Below are 18,512 nucleotides of genomic sequence, written 5' to 3' on the forward strand. Positions count from 1 at the left end.
CTTAAAAACATGGGCAGCATGGCTATACAGATGCAATATGTTGTATTTGTTTGTATTTGTGCAAGAATCTCTTAAAGTTTTAGGCTTTACAGTATAACAAGTGAGAAACTTATATAGAAACTATCTCGGTCATCTACTTTTACCATAAGATGTTGTCCCAAGCTCCTAATATAGAGTGTCCAACAGCATAGCTAGACCAAGCCACACATAGGATTACCAGTATATCCTAATTTTGTCTCGTACATGCATGAAGAAGAACCCATAATTCTTTTCTTTTTTTAAAAAAGATTCAACACCCAAATACGCTCTAATTTGTAGAGGATGCAAGAAAACACTGAAAATAATATATTAATGATACTACATTTCTACTCGGAGAAAAATTATAGTGGCTGATGTTGGGGACTCATTGTTGCGTGACCACAGGCATAAGAGTAGTTGTACTGTAACTTCTTATTATCCTCAGAGAGATTATTACTTTGGAACAAATACATAACTCCGCATTTAAAGCTATGTGCAAAATTACATGCATGAGTAAAGTTTTTCTGTTTGAGTTGGGAGAATGTCTTGTCACTCAAAATCATTTACCTACAATCTTGAAAGAGCCAGAGCCCAGATACACAAACACCTAATTTCACGTCAATTCCAATACCAAATTAAAGCCTTTCAAGTTTTTCCTATAAATGAAGCCACTCCAATTTCTCTCAGCATCGTCAAATTAATTAAAGAGAAATATTAACAAGTCTTCTTCTCCTTGAGCTTGTGGTCCTTCCTTATTTTTTAAAAACAAATACACTAGAACTCATCACCATATTATGGCTGCCTTTGGAATTAATAAGATATTTCAAAGTATGGTGACAACGATGTTGTTTTTGTTAGCCATTAGCATAGGCAGATATTGTTTTGCGGCAGATGAGGACATGCTCCAAGATGTTTGTGTTGCTGATCTCAACTCAAGTAATATTGGATCCCCCTTTTTATGACAAAATTATCGTTTCTTCTTTTTTTTTCTTCCTTCAAATGAAGATTTCTTCTTGCTGTTCTTCTTTTCGGTTGTGTAGTATGACGGGAGTCATTTTTTCTAAAAATAATTTTTGAAAAAAGAATTATTACCTGCAAAATATTTTTTGGAGAGTGAAAAAAGTTTTTTTGGGAAATTGTTTTTATTACATATTTATTGATAATAATATTAGTTAACTAGTACATATAAAGTGGTTTGATGAAATTATTGAGTATTAGAGATTGATAGTAATATGTAGGTGTTGGTTAAAACAATAGTATAAAGTCAAGAATTGAGATGATTGTGAAGGAAAAATGACTTCCGGCAAAAGTGAGAAGTCATTTCCTGCTGAAAAATATTTTCTCACAACTATATACAATAGAAAATGACTTATTTTCTAGAAAAAAAAATAAAAATTGTAAAAGTCACAATTTTTAATAATCGAAAAACGTCTGAAATTTGTAACAGTCCCCGTAAAAAAAGGAAAAGTAATATGGGAGAAACTGATATTAATTAAGTCGAATTAATTATTAGCTACCTTTTAGGACTTGAGACATTCTGCAGTAATAATGAGAGCTTGACTAGAGAACCTTGTTTCTTCAACTTGACTACATCAGATCCTAATATTCATTTTTACTAATAGGTAGATTCTAACAGTACAGATATTTCATTCTTTATTACATACTTTGGCTAATGAATTTTAAGTAATAATCACCCTTATCAAGAAAATTATGATTATGATATACATGAGCAGCTAGCGCTAATTGTGCATGAAACAGTGGTGAAGGTGAACGGATTCCCTTGCAAGAAGAATTTCACGGCGGCAGATTTCTCGTCGTTGGCCATTTCAAAGCCTGGAGCCACAAACAACACATTTGGTTCGGTAGTAACAGCAGCAAATGTTGAGAAAGTTCCTGGGCTTAACACACTTGGTGTATCCCTCTCTCGAATTGACTATGCCCCTGGTGGTATTAACCCACCCCACACCCACCCACGTGCCTCTGAAATGGTCTTTGTTTTGGAAGGTGAATTGGATGTTGGCTTCATAACTACTGCCAATGTACTCGTCTCAAAGCAAATTACAAAGGGCGAAGTTTTTGTTTTTCCTAGAGGACTTGTTCATTTTCAGAAGAATAATGGCAAAGTTCCAGCAGCTGTTATTTCTGCTTTCAATAGCCAGTTTCCAGGGACTCAGTCAATAGCAGCCACTTTGTTTGCGGCTTCACCAACTGTGCCAGATGATATCTTGGCTCAGACATTCCAAATTAATACTGAGGATGTTCAGCAGATCAAGTCAAAGTTTGCACCTGCCAAGAAATTTTAGAATTTAGAATATATATAATAGCGGAGTAAGATATGGATTTTCATTGAGAACCTGTTAATAATTGTCAATGAGTGTGTAGGTTATTAATGTTGTATGCGCGCTCCAAAATAACTTTTGCAACTTTTGGTTTTGCAAATATCAAACACTATGTTACTCTTACTTTCTCATCTTAATTTTATACTGTTGATTTTTGGATTTTTGCTATATATATGCGAAGAAATTAAACTATGCAAAATGCTGCATAAATTATTTTTCATATGAAATTATGAGATCCTAGGTGTAATTTCATGTCGATCGGAAAGCATGCATGCTGTTTATAGAGTGTCATTTTTCATTAAAAGGTCTAATACAAATTCAAAAAGATATATGTAGAAAATGTTAAGCTTTTTGATCTCTCCTAGATGGGAGCTACCGGGTTTGGCGCTGGGTGAGGAAAACTAACACAGTTTCTAGGGTTTTAATTATACTACAAAGAGAGAAAGTCAATCATGTTTAGTTTTCATAATGGAGCCCCGAATAATATTAGGATGGCCAGGAGCCTTTATTCTTGCAGATCGTATAAAAGAGAAACTAAATATAGTGAGGTCTTAGGTAAGTTTTATAAGGCTCTACTCGATGATGAATTTTATGTTAATGAACATCCAACTAGCACCAATATTTCTAAATACCAAAATGCAGTCTTGAAATTTTTGCGTAAATCTAAAGTTGACAAGTACGATAGTGATCATAGATTAATTCAATTACAAAGTAAGATTGAAGAGCTAGCCTTCGAAAAAATTTCCGACTTTCGTACTTGGGTAGAAAAAATATTGACTACTGCTCCCATGGACAAAAGATCTAGAACATTTCTTTCACAGAAATTTGGTTGGAAAGTGAAGACTCATGGTACTCTTTAATCTCGTAGTTTCTTTCCTTATTTACTCATTCATATATCACTTTTTCATCACCCACTTTTTTTATTAGGGTTTGCTATTTGTGGCATCAGTCCCGCATCTGTTCCCTCAATTAGGCTTTCTGTAAGTCTTGCTCAAGAACGAATTTTGAGTGCTTCTTCCTCCAAGAGAAATATTGTTGAAGCCTGTGGGCCTGATGATGAAGAGGATGCCGAAGAAGGTTCCTTGGTGAGAAAACCACGTGTCAGAAAACGCATGGTTTCAAATGATGAAACCCATGTCTCTCATGATCCCCCATCAAGTTCGATTCCCTTTAGACTCATTGATGAGCCAAAGAGTGCTCCTTTAGAAATTTCTGATGAATATGCTGGAAACTCAGCTAACCCCCCTGTGTCTTTACCTGATATTACCCCAATAGTTGCTCTCGCTGCTGCTCCTTATGTAGAAGCTGAGCCTTCTAGTAGCAGGCGGGATATGAAAAGAGTTGTTATTGAAGTCCCCGAGGGTGGGAATTTGTTGAGAAAATCTAGACAAGTTGATGTATAGCTTAAACCGTTGTTAGGACCCGTGGAAAAAAAGAAGTTGGAGGGTCACAGTTCCTTGACTTTAATGAATGACATCGTTCATTCTTATCTTAAGGTATAACTTAACTTATACTTCCTTTCTTTCTTTTCCACATTCGTAACTCTTCTTTTTTTGCCTTTTTTGTAGATTAATTTGATAGGCACTGAGCTTATCAAAAGGATCTCTTGGTCTGACCAACAATTAATTGAGCTGCGCATCAAGGTTGATAACTGGATAGAACAATTTGAAGGTCTTCAGTTAGAGAAGGACATTCTTGCACAGGAAAAAGGAGCTTTGGAACAACAACTGAGGATGGTTGATGTCAACCAAACTCACACCACTAATATAGGTAGTGAGGCGGTCGAAGCAATAATAAAACCCAACGCAAGTCGGGGTCGAATCCTCAAGGAATTAGAATTAGGATTAGGTATATATTTAGTGTAATTGTACAATATGCCTTAGATTACACTTCCCTATTCTTGTTTGTTGTTTCTACTTCTACTTTAAACTATTGATTGCAATTATAAAACTAGGAGACATTATTTTTGATTTTGGTTGTTTTCCAAATGATAAAAGATCTAGGGTCGTGACTACCACCTAGGTGATTACCTAATGGGTTGTAAACACTAGGGCAAGTTTGATTGGTCGTGGTTGTAATATAGCAATCACATACAATTACCCACTCTATACCTCTCAGTAGTTTGAGTGATTTTGCCCAATTTGGCTTTCTGAAGTCCAAATGGGTATTGGACAAAGCAAGTGATAAATGCTCAAGTCGGATCTTACTATCTATATATTCAACCCTTTAATTGGGGCTATCAATTTCTTGAGTTAACCCCAATTTCTTGTTAGCCAAGTTTTCCTTGACTTGGTCTCTCTTTCTCAAGTAGAGACTAAGTTAATTAGGCATGAACCAATGTTTGCAACCATTAATCCTTGAATTCAAGCAAGATCTAGGCTAAATATAACTAACCCAATCACAAACAAGTCTTAAATCAAACACCCATTAAGTACCCATACTAGGGTTGGGCCACAACCCTAGCTAAAGATTTAGCAACTCATGAAAAATGAAGAAATACAAGAAGAAATTAAGATAGAATGCATAATAATTGATTAGGGAAAGAAAATCTAATGTTTAGAAGCTAATTTAGTACAATATTACTTAAAACAGTAATGAAAAACGGCTCAGGAGCTCTCCCAAAAAATTATACCCTAAAAATAACAAAAAGTTCTATTTATACTAAGCTGAAAATATGTGATAAAAATGACCCTGCGGAGGTTGTGCAACCGCATAATTATGTGTGCGGTCCGCACAATGAGACTTGGCTTGACAGGTTCTAGTTCTTCAGTCGCACAATTTTGGATTGCGTCTGCACTCCTTCAAATATTGTAGACCGCACATTTGTGAGTGCGGACGCACTCTTGCTTCTGTGGCTGCACAATTATAGTAGGGTCCACACTCCTTGATCTTAGGCTCTGGCTGTGTGAGACTTCTGCGGACCGCATAAAAAATGAGTGCGGCCGCGTTCTTGATTATGCGGCCGCACAAAAATGGTGCGGTCCGCATTTCTTCTTGAACTTGAAATCCCATCTCTCTGATCTTTGTCTTCTGCGGACCGCATAATATTAGGTGCGGCCGCACTTAACATTCTGCGGCCGCACAATTATGGTGTGGTCCGCACTCCTTCAGCTTGCCCAAAACTAGCTCTCTGAATCTCCTCTTCTGCGGCCGCACAATATTTGTGCGGTTCGTATACTCTGAAGAAGAACCGACATGGCTCTTCCTTTGTTTTGCGGCCGCACACAGTATTGTGCAGTCCGCACTGTAGGCCTTTTGCCTTGTTTTGGTCTTTGTCCACTTTTGACTCCTTTATGAGTTGGTTTTGACTCCTTTGGCTTGTTTTCCAATGTTCTTATACAAAAGAACATTTCATTAATTTTCGGGAATACCTTTAAGTATTTTTGCGCTAAAACGCAAGTAAAAGAGAGAAAATAAGCTGTCAAAATCCCTACTTATCAATGGTCTCTGCTGAGTTAGCGGTTCTAAAAGCTTCTTCCAGTCCAGTTGAGAAAGATAAGGATAGACTGAAATTCTCTTTTGCTCAACAACTTTCCAAGGCTACTAAAGAGATAAGGAGTTTGAAGAAGTTCCTTAATCAAAAAGAAGTTTACGCAGGTGATCTAGTTTAGACGCTTACCCAAGCTCAAGAAGATCTACGTGCCTTTACAAATAAAGTCCAGTTCCTTAAAAGTTTTCTTGCTCCTTTGAAGACGGTTTATGAAGCTTCAAAGGTAGAAAAAGAAGAATTGAAACCTGAGATCGAGTAGTGGGAGAAAGATTATGAAGCCCTTGAAGATAAGTCATCACTAGATATTAGCTGGGATTTTTGAACACTCACCTCAAGACTTTAACTTAAGCCATCCAGAAAGGTTTTAACTTTAACGCTGAGATTTCTAAGGCCAGAGAAACAATTGAACAGACTCAGCAACGTCAAAGCTTTTCCACACCTGAAGACGAAGGTTCTAAGGGTGATGGAGATGGACTTGCTCCTGGTAAAGCTGATGTTCAACCCTCTTCTCTCCAAGTCTATCCTTCTTCTCCTATTGATGATGCTCCTTAGCTTTTCCCTTTTCCAGACTTTTTTTAAAGTGTTTGTTTATTGGTTTTTGTTTGGAACTCCCTCGTATTTTTTGAACAACGTTTTGGAAGGTTTTACTGCCCTTTTCTTTTTTGGGAGTTATGATATAAATACCACCCCTGTTCTTTGGGGTTATGATATAAATATCTTTATTGCTTTTGCCGCATATTATTCTTCTGCCCTTTTAATATTTAAGCTTATTCTTGTACTTAAAATGCTTTAATAAATGTACACGTATTTATATAATAGGGGGCCCTTTAATATTAACGACACTGATGAAGATGAAGTCTCATCTTCATATTGGTGCAAATATATGAAACATGAAGTAGATATAAAAAGAGAAATAATTTGAGAAAGTTTTATGTTTCGAACTCTCAAATTAATAAATTATGTACATCATTTTCATAACTGTTCACACAATATTTTCATAATTGCTTTTATTGTAGCAGGTTTACAAATTCGGGTCTATTCTCCCGCGACTAAATTTATGGCCTTAACCTAGAAGCTCGTGGGAATATCTTGCATCCTTTTTGCGAGTTTGAACTTCTTTGAAAACTTTTCAAAGGTTTCTTCAAGGTTTTGATTCAGACTGAACTATGCCCTTGGTATATATCTTTCTTTCTTGTGTAACCTTCTATATGCATAGTTCCCCCAGTGTTAGAGCAATGAAGTATGAAATCTCAAACACTAGATCAACTCCTTTCTTTTGGTCCTTTTCGTGAAAAAGAAACTACAAAACGGGACTCGGAGATAACTTTTTAGATGATGACTGCATAACCCTTTTTCCATTAGAAAGTTGTAACCCATACATGGAATAATTCAGTATTCTGCATGTCTTTTGGGTCTAATATCATCATTTGGTACGGGCCAGCTTTTTTCCTATCATCTAAAATGGTTAGTAAAATTCACAAAAACAAAATAAAATCGAACTTTCACGATACCTGGCCATGGGTATTATCCTCGTTTAGAAGTAGTACTTCTTCAAATAGATTGCATCCCAAATTCAAAAAGATATATGTAGAAAATGTTCAGCTTAATTGAAATTGTAAATCTTAAAGGCAGTGATTAATTGGAATGCAGTCCATTTGAAGAAGTACTACTTCTAAACGAGGATAATACCCACGGCCAGGTATCACGCAAGTTCAATTTTATTTTATTTTTTTGAATTTTACTAACTATTTTAGATGATAGAAAAAAAGTTGGCCCGTACCAAATGATGATATTAGACCCGAAAGACACGCAGAATACTGAATTACTCCCAGTCTAGGTTACAACTTTTCTGATGGAAAAAGGGTTGACAAGTCATCATCTAAAAAGTTATCTTCAAGTCCCGTTTTTTTATTTTCCCTTTCAGAAAAAGGACCAAAAGAAAGGAGTTGGTCCAGTGTTCAAGATTTTATAATTCAGTACTCTAACACCGGGGGACTATGCATATAGAAGGTTACACAAGGAAGAAAGATATATACCAAGGGCATAGTTCAGTTTGAATCAAAACCTTGAAGAAACCCTTGAAAAGTTATCAAAGGAGTTCAAACTCGCAAAAAGGATGCAAGATATTCGCACGAGCTTCTAGGTTAAGGCCATAAATTTTGTCGTGGGAAAATAGACCCGAATTTGTAAACCTGCTACAACGAAAGAAATTATGAAAATGTTGTATGAACAGTTATGAAAATGATGTACATAATTTATTCATTTTGAGAGTTCAAAATATAAAACTCCCTCAAATTATTTCTCTTTTTATATCTACTTCATGTTTCATATATTTGCACCAATATGAAGATGAGATGTCTTCTTCATCAGTGTCGTTAATATAAAAGGGCCCTCTTTTATAAAAACACGTCTACATCGAAGTCACGGTATATTAAAGCATTTTAAGTGCAAGAGTAAGCTCAAATATTAAAAGGGCAGAAAGCATAATATACGGGAAAAGCAATAAAGATATTTATATTATAACCCTAAAGAACAGGGGCAGTATTTATATCATAAGCCCCAAAAAAAGACAAGGGCAGTAAAACCTTCCAAAAAGTGGTCCAAAAAACACGAGAGTTCCAAACAAAAACCAGCAAACAAACACTTTCAAAAAAAAGTCTGGAAAAGGGAAAAGCTAAGGAGCGTCATCAACAGTAGAAGAAGGATCGACTAGGGGAGAAGAGGGTTGAACATCAGCTTCACTATAAGCAAGTCCATCTCTATCACCCTTAGAACCTTCGTCTTCAGGTATGGAAAAGCTTTGACGTTACTAAGTCTGTTCAATTGTTTCTCTGGCATTAGCAATCTCAGCATTAAGGTCAAAACCTTCCTGGTTGGCTTCATTTAAGGTCTCGAGGCGAGTGTTCAAAAAAGCCCAATTATCATCCAATGATGACTTATCTTCAAGGGCTTCATAATCCTTCTCCCACTACTCGATCTCACCTTTCAATTCTTCTTTTTCTGCCTCCGAGACTTCATAAGCAATCTTCAAAGGAGCAAGAGAACTTTCAAGGAACTGAACTTTATTTGTAGAGGCACGGAGATCCTCTTGAGCTTTGGTAAGCATCTGAACCAGATCACCCGCGTAAACCCTTTTTTGATTAAGGAGCTCTTTCAAACTCCTTATCTCTTCAGTAGCCTTGGAAAGTTGTTTAGCAAAAAAGGATTCCAGTATATCCTTATCTTTCTCAACTTGATTGGAAAAAGCTTTTAGAACCTCTAACTCAGTGGAGACCATCCTCAGTTGTTGTTCCAAAGCTCATTTTTCATATGCAAGAACGTTCTTCTCCAACGGAAGACCTTCAAATTATTCTCTCCAGTTATCAGCCTCAGTACGCAATTCAATTAATTGCTAGTCAGTCCAAGAGATCTTTCTCATAAGCTCAGTGCCTATCAAATTAATCTACAAAAAACTCAAAAGAAGAAGAGTTACGGATGAGGAAAAGGAAGGAAGGAAATATAAGTAAAGTTATACCTTAAGAGAAGAATGAACAATGTCATTCATTAAAGTCAAGGAAGTATGACCCTCCAACTTCTTCTTTTCCACGGCTGCTAACAATGATTTCAGCCATACATCAGCTTGTCCAGATTTTCTCAACAAATTCCCACCCCCCAGGGACTTCAATAACAACTCTTTTCATATCCCGCTTGCTGCTAGAAGGCTCAGCTTCTACATAAGGAACATCAATAGGAGCAACCATTGGGGTAACACCAGGTAAAGACACATGGGGGTTAATAGTGGGTAAACCTGGAAGGGAAACGAGAGACAGTTCTTCAGAAACGGGCTCGAGGCCTTCCTCATCCTCAAAGCCATGGGCGAATAACCTTTCAACATGACTTGGGGAAGGGGGGGGGGATTGGCTGAATTACCAGCATCTTCATCAGAAATTTTTAAATGAGCACTCTCTGGCTCATCAATGAGTCTGAAAGGAATCGAACTTGATGAGGGGATCACGAGAGACATGGGTTTCATCATCTGAAATCACGCATCTTCTAATATGAGGTTTTCTCACCAAGGAACTTTCTTCGGCATCCTCTTTATTATCAGACCCACGAGCTTCAACAGTTTTTCTCTTGGAGGAAGAAGCACTCAAAATCCGTTCTTGAGCAAAACTTATAGAAAGCCTGGTCGAGGGAACAGATGCGAGACTGATGCCACGAATAACAAACCCTAATAAAAAAAGGGGTGATGAAAAAGTGATATATGAACGAGTAAAGAAGGAAAGAAACTGCGAGAATAAAGAGTACCGTGAGTCTTCACTTTCCAACCAAATTTTTGTGAAAGAAATTTTCAAGATCTTTTGTCCATGGGAGCAACAGTAAACATTTTTTCTACCCAAGCACGGAAGCCAGAAATTTCTTCAAAGACATCCATGGTTGCTGATAAAATGAATATGCGATTTTATAAAGGAGCTCAGGACATCAAAGAGAGAAAAAAAAAACTTACGTGCAAATTTCTATTTTTTTGGAAAAGGCATATTTTCTTCACCCATTAATCCACTAGTGGGGGCAGCAACAAAACATGTGTACCAGCCACGGTCACGGTCATCCTTGGGGCTAACTAAAACCCTTTTTACTTCTAGCCACGAGAGAAAAGACACCTTCACAAAACAACTTAGGAGAGTAAAGATGAAGTAAGTGACAGAAAGGAAAAGGAATTGAAACTAAATCCGACAAATAGCGAAGGCATGCTACTGCCCTCCACACAATGGGACCAATTTGTCCAAGGCAAACATTAAAATAATGACAGAACACGATGATCACTGGGTCAATGGGAGGTTTAAACCCTAAAGTGAAAGGGTAGGTATAAACGAAAGAGAAGCCAGCATGGTAAGAAGTGATTCTTTGTTTGGCGACCAGGAATTAAAACTAGAAAATCTCGTTTCCAATGACATTCTCGTCGAACTAAAGAAAGAAGACCATGAGTGATCATACTTGGGTAGTGTTCAGCACGGCTAAGGGAAGCTATAGAAGAAACTTGATTTTCATGGCTTCACGATCTGATACAAAAGAAAACTCTTGAGGAACAATCTCAGTAACTGTAGGTTCACACATAGGTTCATTCTGATCCTTATTTTTAGAAGAAGATCTAGGGGTTAAACGACCTCTAGGTCTAGAAGAAGATGGTTTGGCGGAACTACTTTGAGAAGTAGAATTGCGAGTAAATAACGAACCAGGAATGCGGAGTCTACCACCTCTCCTACTCCTAGTAGGGGAAGTAGAAGGAGTAAGCTCATCGACTATCACAACTTTGCGAGGGTCTGGTGTTTAAGAAGACATGTTTAACAAAGAAAATAAAGATGAAAGGTAGAGGACCATGAAGTAAGGTTAAGATGATGGATACAGAGAAGAAGGAAGAAGGTTTCAAGAAATTAAAGGGGATAAAGTATTTATAAGGAGATGCGACTGTCATCAAAGTTGATCATTATGAAGTATCATAATAGAACCATCACTTCGTGACTGATGCAGCTGCAGACAAAACCCTAAAAAATACTGAGAAATTGTACAACCAATCAGGTGAATCCACGTGACATGAGCATTAAATGGATGTGACATACGTCACATCGATTCTGAAAAGAGCATAGTGATACTCGAAAAACGGCGGCAAAGAATTCCCGCCATAAATATTTACCACTTCCCGAATATTCAAAAAGTGGGGGGGGGGGGAGGGGGAGGAGGGGGAGGATTATCTGTATTAGTGAAAATAAGACATGACACGTGGACTATCAACGAGGCGACATGGCATGGTACAAGGACCATCAATATAGTGACAAGTAACATTCTTAATTAGATGAGTTAATGAATGCGAAAAAGGCAAGGGAGGAACACCCACGGGGTTACACTGAGAAAAGAGCCGGACCTGACAACTGTAAAAGGGGAAACATGAACGGAATAACTAAAGGCCGTTAAGAAGGGAAGATGCACGAATATGTCATAAATAAGGAAGGGAAATCGATACGGTTACAAGAAATCTTTAGCCATAAATATTTCCGTTATAATTGTATACGGTAACGGGCAATCAAGGCAATTAATTCCATTAGTAAGCCCGAATTAAGTAAAGAAATAGCTACAATTGTATGCTCCTATATAAGGATTGAAATTTCATTTGTAATATCATCGGATAATTAGTGAAATTTATGCAATCATTCTTTACTTTATTCTGAAGGTTCTAAACCGTAAATTTGGGAGTGATTATCAATCAGTTTCATATTTTGTTTGCCAATTATTTTCATTCATTGATTTATACTTCAAATTATTAGAAAAGTAAAGTAAATCTTGGTTATCAGTAACCTCATTTCTCCTAGATATTGACTTTGACAAAAAAATTTATTTTTGGATTAAACATTTACATAGTTTTTTAAAACGTTGACGAAATATATGAGTGACTTTTAATAAAGGAACATACGGTGCCATTTTCTGCTCATTATTCAAAGCAGTCTTTTTTCTTTGCCACGTATATAAAACCTCGAACAGTTGATGTTGTGCCTTTAACGTCAGTGGCGTAGCCATATTAAGTGAAGGGTATTAAAGAGTTAGTTTTTTATAAATATATATTAAACCTTGAACACGTATTCTTTACAATTTTTTTGTCTTTGCCACTACTTAAGGTTACTATTAATTAAGCTTACGAAGCTCTTTATAAAGATGTACACAATTCTAATCAAATAACCTAATTAATTGGATGAATATAATTGAAAAAACCTATTCAAAAATATAATGATTATTATTGAAATTGACATCATATGTATCAACGAACTTGGCCCTCAAAATACCATAATTTTCTGTTCTTACGATAATAAAAGTTTGAAATTCTCTTTCAATATGGGATAAAATGAAAACCGAAAAGTTTTTCTTCCTTTGCTTTTTTGCAAAATGGAGCAGGTTTATTTTAGATTTTATTGGATAGCAATAAAAAAATGAAAAAAGTTAGTACATAATTATGATCCATCACATAACCCAGGTACAGATAAAGCATGAATGACAAGAATTAAATCATTTTATTTGGAAAATTTGCTAAAGGAAGAAGCTGATAACTTTCTGAAAACCAGACAAAAACAATAATGCTTGAGATTAGGATACATCATTTAACAAGTTGACACATGGAACTGTACATTTATTATAGATCACGAGTATATGAGCTGAAATAGACACCAAAATATGTGAATTTAATATTGAAAAGAAAAATTGAAAATTATTTTCAAGTTGAGTTTGAACAAAAACTTCACTTGGAATAAAAAGCTAGTTAAAGTTAAAAGACTCATGAATAAAAGTGTAAAACCAATATTTAGTTAACATGATATTGTTTACCCATAAAACGGTACAGTTAAATTTGTTACGTGGTTTATAGACAAGCGAACTGATTTGATCCAAAAATTATAGAGAAATAAAATTAAAAATGAGATTTAGCAATTGAAATTGAAGAAGATGACAAGCCTGGCTCCGAGCACAATGTCTCCGAGGACAAAAATGAAAGCAATGATAAAGAACAATTAAAGTTGTTTAATTGAGAGAAAAAGTAAAATACAACCTGTGTTTTCATGTGTTTGCCAAGAATTTCGTGTGTTACAATGGCTGTTGAGCTTGCTATTTATAGCTATACCTAGGGAAACAAGATCCTAGGATCAAGCCCCACTTAAATGATAATAAAAGAGTCATTGATGAAAATATAATGGCAAGCCATGAATGCAAATATTCCGTGCAACGGTTGATCGTTTAATGTTAGAGAATATTCCTTCATTGAATACTATCCGATGGCAAACCCTTGATCTCCTCCCGTTAAATATGCTCCCTTCGGGATTTACCCGGCCTCGATCTCATTCGTTGTGTCCGCTATTGGTCGTTGCTTGACTTGTCTTTTTATTGCCTTCGGTTCCATGTGTCATGTTATCATCCGACCATCTGTTATAAACCAATTTTACCCTTACAGACAGTCCCCCTACTTTCTAGTAACACATCTTAGTTTTACCGAAAAGTTGGTGAAGATTTCTTTCTTGGCGGAAAAGTACCTGAATAGTCTCTGACGCTTGAAAGGACGCACATCTTCTAGTATTTAATACTCCAAACATGTGTTGCCCCACGATTCATCAAATATTTTCGCCAGTTCTCGAGATAATCATGACCACGATTTTTGTCGTTTATAACTTCTCTTCTACTCATTATGTTTACTTCTTTACTTCCAAAATTTTCATAAGTCTTTCTTCCTCTTTGCATCTTGCTTAGAAAATTTTCCATCTTCTTCAACTCTTTTAGCAAAAGTTTTACTGATCCTTTATCACCATGGCTTCTTTCACCACATTATTTGGAAACTCTGATCTTCTCTTTGGTGGAGGCCCAAAGAAAAACAAGGACAAAGAAGCTGATGTCGATTCTGAACCTCCTACTGTAAGCACCATCATACAAAAACATTTTAATATTGCTAATGACTTCCAAGAGAAGGCCACTTCTGCATTTTTACGGACTTGGGTTATTAGTAGGTGTCTCTCCTCTATTCGTTCTTCTAGTATCCCTACTATAAAGGAGGACTGCAACTGCCCCAATCTTGAAATCTTCGCACCGTATATGATAGAGTGGGTAACCTTCACCAAGGAGGATTTTATGTATGTCTATACGTAACCTTTACCTTGAGTTTGTTCTCTCTAAGGTCGAATGCAGGGCTCTAACCCATAATGTTGGAGTTTTGCCACCGGTACCGGGTCTGCTTAGTGTAAGTAGGCCCATCTATTTCGCAAACGGTGGCTTGCTTTCGCCAACTGTGCATGGAGACCGGAATAACCCTTGCACACATGATGAATCTTTACTCTCCCAAAATTTTCTGTGGGGGAGTAATAACTTAGTAAACGTGGCCACCACGCTTTTCTCACCAGCGTGGATGATGACAATGAGCGTGGGTGTATGGAGAGATTCATCATCATCGCGACCAGGGACATCGTCCCGTCCACAGCTCCATCTTTTTCTAAATCGTGGAATCGCTTTCATAAGTTTTCAATTTATTCATTTCCTTCCTTCGTGAAAAGATCATTTTACATTCTTGCTGATCTTTTTGTTTCTTTTGTTCCAGCTACCCGGTAGGAACCACCACAGGTTCAAGGACTGAAACAATGGGTTCAAAATATTATGGAAATCAAAACAACAAAATTCCGCCGGAGGAAGAAAATGGCCCTCAAATATGGGTGGAAGGCCAAGAATCATGGTAAACAGAGTCCTTATTCTTTTTATTATCTTTGTGAGAATGTTGGTAACTTCATGAAAAAGTTGCTAATTCCGCCCTTTACTTGCTTCGGGACTTCCGCAGGGCTCAGTCACCTGTCCCGAGGTCGATGTTTTAGCTAACCCCGAAGAGCCCAGGAGGGTGCTGCAAAGCACCCTTGCTCGAAGCAGTGCCCGCGGATCTGCTTCCGATGAGGGTGCCTCCTTTCGGAGTCCCCAGTTTAAGAACAAGCAACCAAAAAGGCGACGTTCTTCCTCGGTTGAGACTCAAAATAAGAAAATAAAGAAAACAACGAGCCGGTCACAGAGGTTGTTGTGAATGACGGGGAAGCCAGTGATGAAGTGGCTCCCCTTCAAGAAGAAAAATACCTTCATCAGCTCAACTGGATGCTCAGCTGGGAGAGCTTCAAAACCCGTCCGCAGAAGATACCCAAGCACTTTGGGGTGAGATGGACCTGGTGGATAATGTCTATTCTCGCTTTCCAATCCCTATTGTTGTCCCCGGTCCAAGGAGCTAGGACCCTGGGCCTCTTCTGCCTTCGGCCACTAAGCAAATAATAATTAGCATTGCTCGTGCCGCACTTGCTTCTCATCCTTCCACACCAACAACTTCACGCCCATCGACACCAGCCGCTCCTTTGCTGCCAGCACTAACTGCTTCTCCTCCACCGGCAACAAATGATCGAGAAAGGGGTTCTTTCCCTCCTCGGTCTTCCGACCATGAGAATTTGGGGAAAAATTATTCCCTTCCCCGGATCCTCGAGGGAGGAGAAGTACTACTCTTTCGGTTTCGAAGAAGTGCCATTTTTTGTCCAAGCCGGTGGAGCTTGCAAACTATCTGAAGCCGTTGGCTTCAGAGAAAGATTGGAAGAAAATTTTCCCCCTTTCGGGAGAGCTCTTGTTAAACAATGCCATGTACAGTGTAGCATAGGTACCGTACTTGTTTTTATTTATAACTTCTTTTCCATTTACCTGTTGCAATAGAAATCCCAACTTTGACATTCTCTTTTATAGGATAACTTTCTTGCTTCTGAAGGCCTATAGAGATTGATCCTCGATAAGCAAGGACTAGCTTCCGAGCAGGATCAACTGTTGGCCGAAAGGAGCCAACTTGTTACGTGCCTCCCGATGTTGGAGGCAAAAGCTGCTGAGATGGGCGAGCTTGAGGCCCGGTTGCAACAAAGTGAACAAGTAAAAATGGCCCAAATCCAAGAAGCCACCCAATTACATGAACAACTTCAAGAGGCTAAGGCTAAGTGGGTCGAGCTCCATGATGTTGTACTTGTTGCTGCTGAGCACGAATCTGCCTTCACGGAGCAAATAAATAATTTGAAGGTAGCCTTAAGCTCAAAAATCGAGGACGCCAATGCTGCCAAGGAGAAGAGGGCCAAGATGGAGGAGAGGATCAAAAGGGTCATGGATAAGAACCGAATTCACTCAACTACAAATGTTGAGCTCGATTCTCGCCTTAGTGTCAAACGACAACCTTCAGGCCGAAATTGATTGTGTTCAAGCAAAGCTCCAGGACCAAGAGGATTCCCTCGTTTTTGAGAAGACTTATGCTATATATCATATGAGGAGGAAAACCTTGGAAGAGGCCAAAGTGGGCATCACTATTATAGATGATTGTATTGACCAGGCCCGAGAACTGGAGTTGTTTACTTGTGAACGCCTTCCTGCTCGGCCTGCTGCAACTGACTCCTCGAGTATTAGTTTTGAGTATTCGGTGACCGAAGGGGTGATTAAAGAAGAAGAAGAAGATGAAGGACAAGAACCGACAGCTGATCCGCCTTCCTCCACCAGGGGAAATGCAAATCCCTCTCTCCCTTCGGGCTCCGACGGCAATGATGCATAGTTTCTTTTTTCTCTTATTTTCTTATTTTTTATTTTTGTACTTTGCAATATGCCGAACATTTCACCGAGTTTGGCACTTCGATAAATAATGAATTTTTTTCTCAAGTATTGTGCAAAATATATTCCTTTTGTGTTGAATTGGTTGAAACTTTGGGTATATTTTCATCTGATAGCTTTTGATTCCAGGAATAAATTCTTTCGGAATCAACCCTTTACTATGAGGGTTTAATAATATAGGGTCCTCTTATGTTTACGGTGCTCTTGAAGAGGAAGTCTCATGTTCATTCTGGCACAAGCATTTGAAGTTTTTGTTATCTTTCAAATGACAAAATTAACTCATCATTTGGACAAAATATAAGATAAAAATAAAAGGACTTTATTTTATTTCCTCTATATTTAAAAGTACATAAGCATTCATTTGCTATAGTAAAAACTTCCAATACATGTGGCTAATTTGTACAACTTATTTCTACGGAGCTGGTCATGCAGTCCCCGGCCTTGATGAGACATTGAACCTGGTTCGCACAGTTCCGTCTTTCGTGTCACTACCGATGTCGTATCAGATATTATTCCCCCTAGTGTTCGAATACGAAGCATGCCAATTCGAACACGGTAAGTCTTGCTTCACTAGTGGAAATGACTTGTGAATAGTTAAATAATCCTTCTTTTAGTAATGGAAGCCAAAGCTTGCCACCGAACCAAAGATTATTTAGCCATCCACATAGCTATTTACCAACGATGTGAAAATTTTAGTACCCTGATACTTAAAGGTCTTTTACTTTTGCCGATGACGCTTCCTTCGTAGTATGCTTTCCATCGCCGCCTCATTAAAAACCTTACTAGAAAAACCCGATTGGGACAAAAACTGGTCAAAGAGAAAAAGAGTACAGCACATACTTTCAGTACTGGTAGCATCCATCAGCAATAATATCTTTTGAGATGAGTCACGTTCCAATTTCTGGGAAAATTGACTGCATCTTGATTCTCCAACTCGTACGATCCTTTACCGGTAACAATTGACACCCGATAAGGACCTTCTCATGTTGAACCCAGCTTTCCTGCATTAACTTCCCGGTGCTCTAAGTCACCTTTCTCAAAACAAAGTCTCCTACTTTGAAGTAGCGTTGATTGGCCCTCTGATTATAATATCTTTCCATCCTTTACTTTTGAGTTGCCATCCTCACGTACGCCAAGTCCCTATGTTCGTCTAGCAAGTCCAGCCTCACCAGCAACACTTCATTGTTTGCTTCTTCATTTGTTCGGGAAAACCTTAAAGTTTGTTCCCCTACCTCCATTGATATCATTGCCTCTGTGCCATATACGAGAGATAAAGGTATTTCTCTTGTGCTCGATTTCGCTGTTGTCTTATATGCCCATAGCACACCTGGTAACTCTTCGGGCCATTTTCCTTCAGCAGCTTCTAACTTATTTTTAAGGTTTTGGATAATCACCTTATTTGTTGATTCCGCCGGTCCATTAGCACTTAGATGGTACGATGAGGATGTAATCTTCTAGATTTTCAAATCTTCAAAAAAATTTGTAACGTTTGAGCCTATGAACTGCGG

The 18,512-nt window shown here is 37.9% G+C and overlaps 1 protein-coding gene across 1 annotated transcript; it reads left to right on the plus strand.

Annotated features, from left to right (window-relative positions):
- Positions 1–646: 646 nt before the first annotated feature.
- Positions 647–2,480, plus strand: LOC142161635 (nectarin-1-like). Its single transcript, XM_016579945.2, has 2 exons — positions 647–954; positions 1,777–2,480. Exons 1-2 carry the CDS (start codon positions 813–815, stop codon positions 2,319–2,321), a joined length of 687 nt encoding a protein of 228 aa, XP_016435431.2. The 5' UTR covers positions 647–812; the 3' UTR covers positions 2,322–2,480.
- Positions 2,481–18,512: the final 16,032 nt, after the last annotated feature.

This window comes from Nicotiana tabacum, chromosome 9, assembly GCF_000715075.1.
Source record: "Nicotiana tabacum cultivar K326 chromosome 9, ASM71507v2, whole genome shotgun sequence".
Taxonomy (NCBI): Eukaryota; Viridiplantae; Streptophyta; class Magnoliopsida; order Solanales; family Solanaceae; genus Nicotiana; species Nicotiana tabacum.

What these genes read in the sequence shown, in the direction of transcription:
- LOC142161635 (XM_016579945.2), top strand. Translation starts at nt 813, where the DNA reads ATGGCTGCCTTTGGAATTAATAAGATATTTCAAAGTATGGTGACAACG. An exon ending in TGTTGCTGATCTCAACTCAA is followed by an intron (nt 955 to 1,776) that starts GTAATATTGGAT and finishes TGCATGAAACAG; the next exon opens with TGGTGAAGGTGAACGGATTC.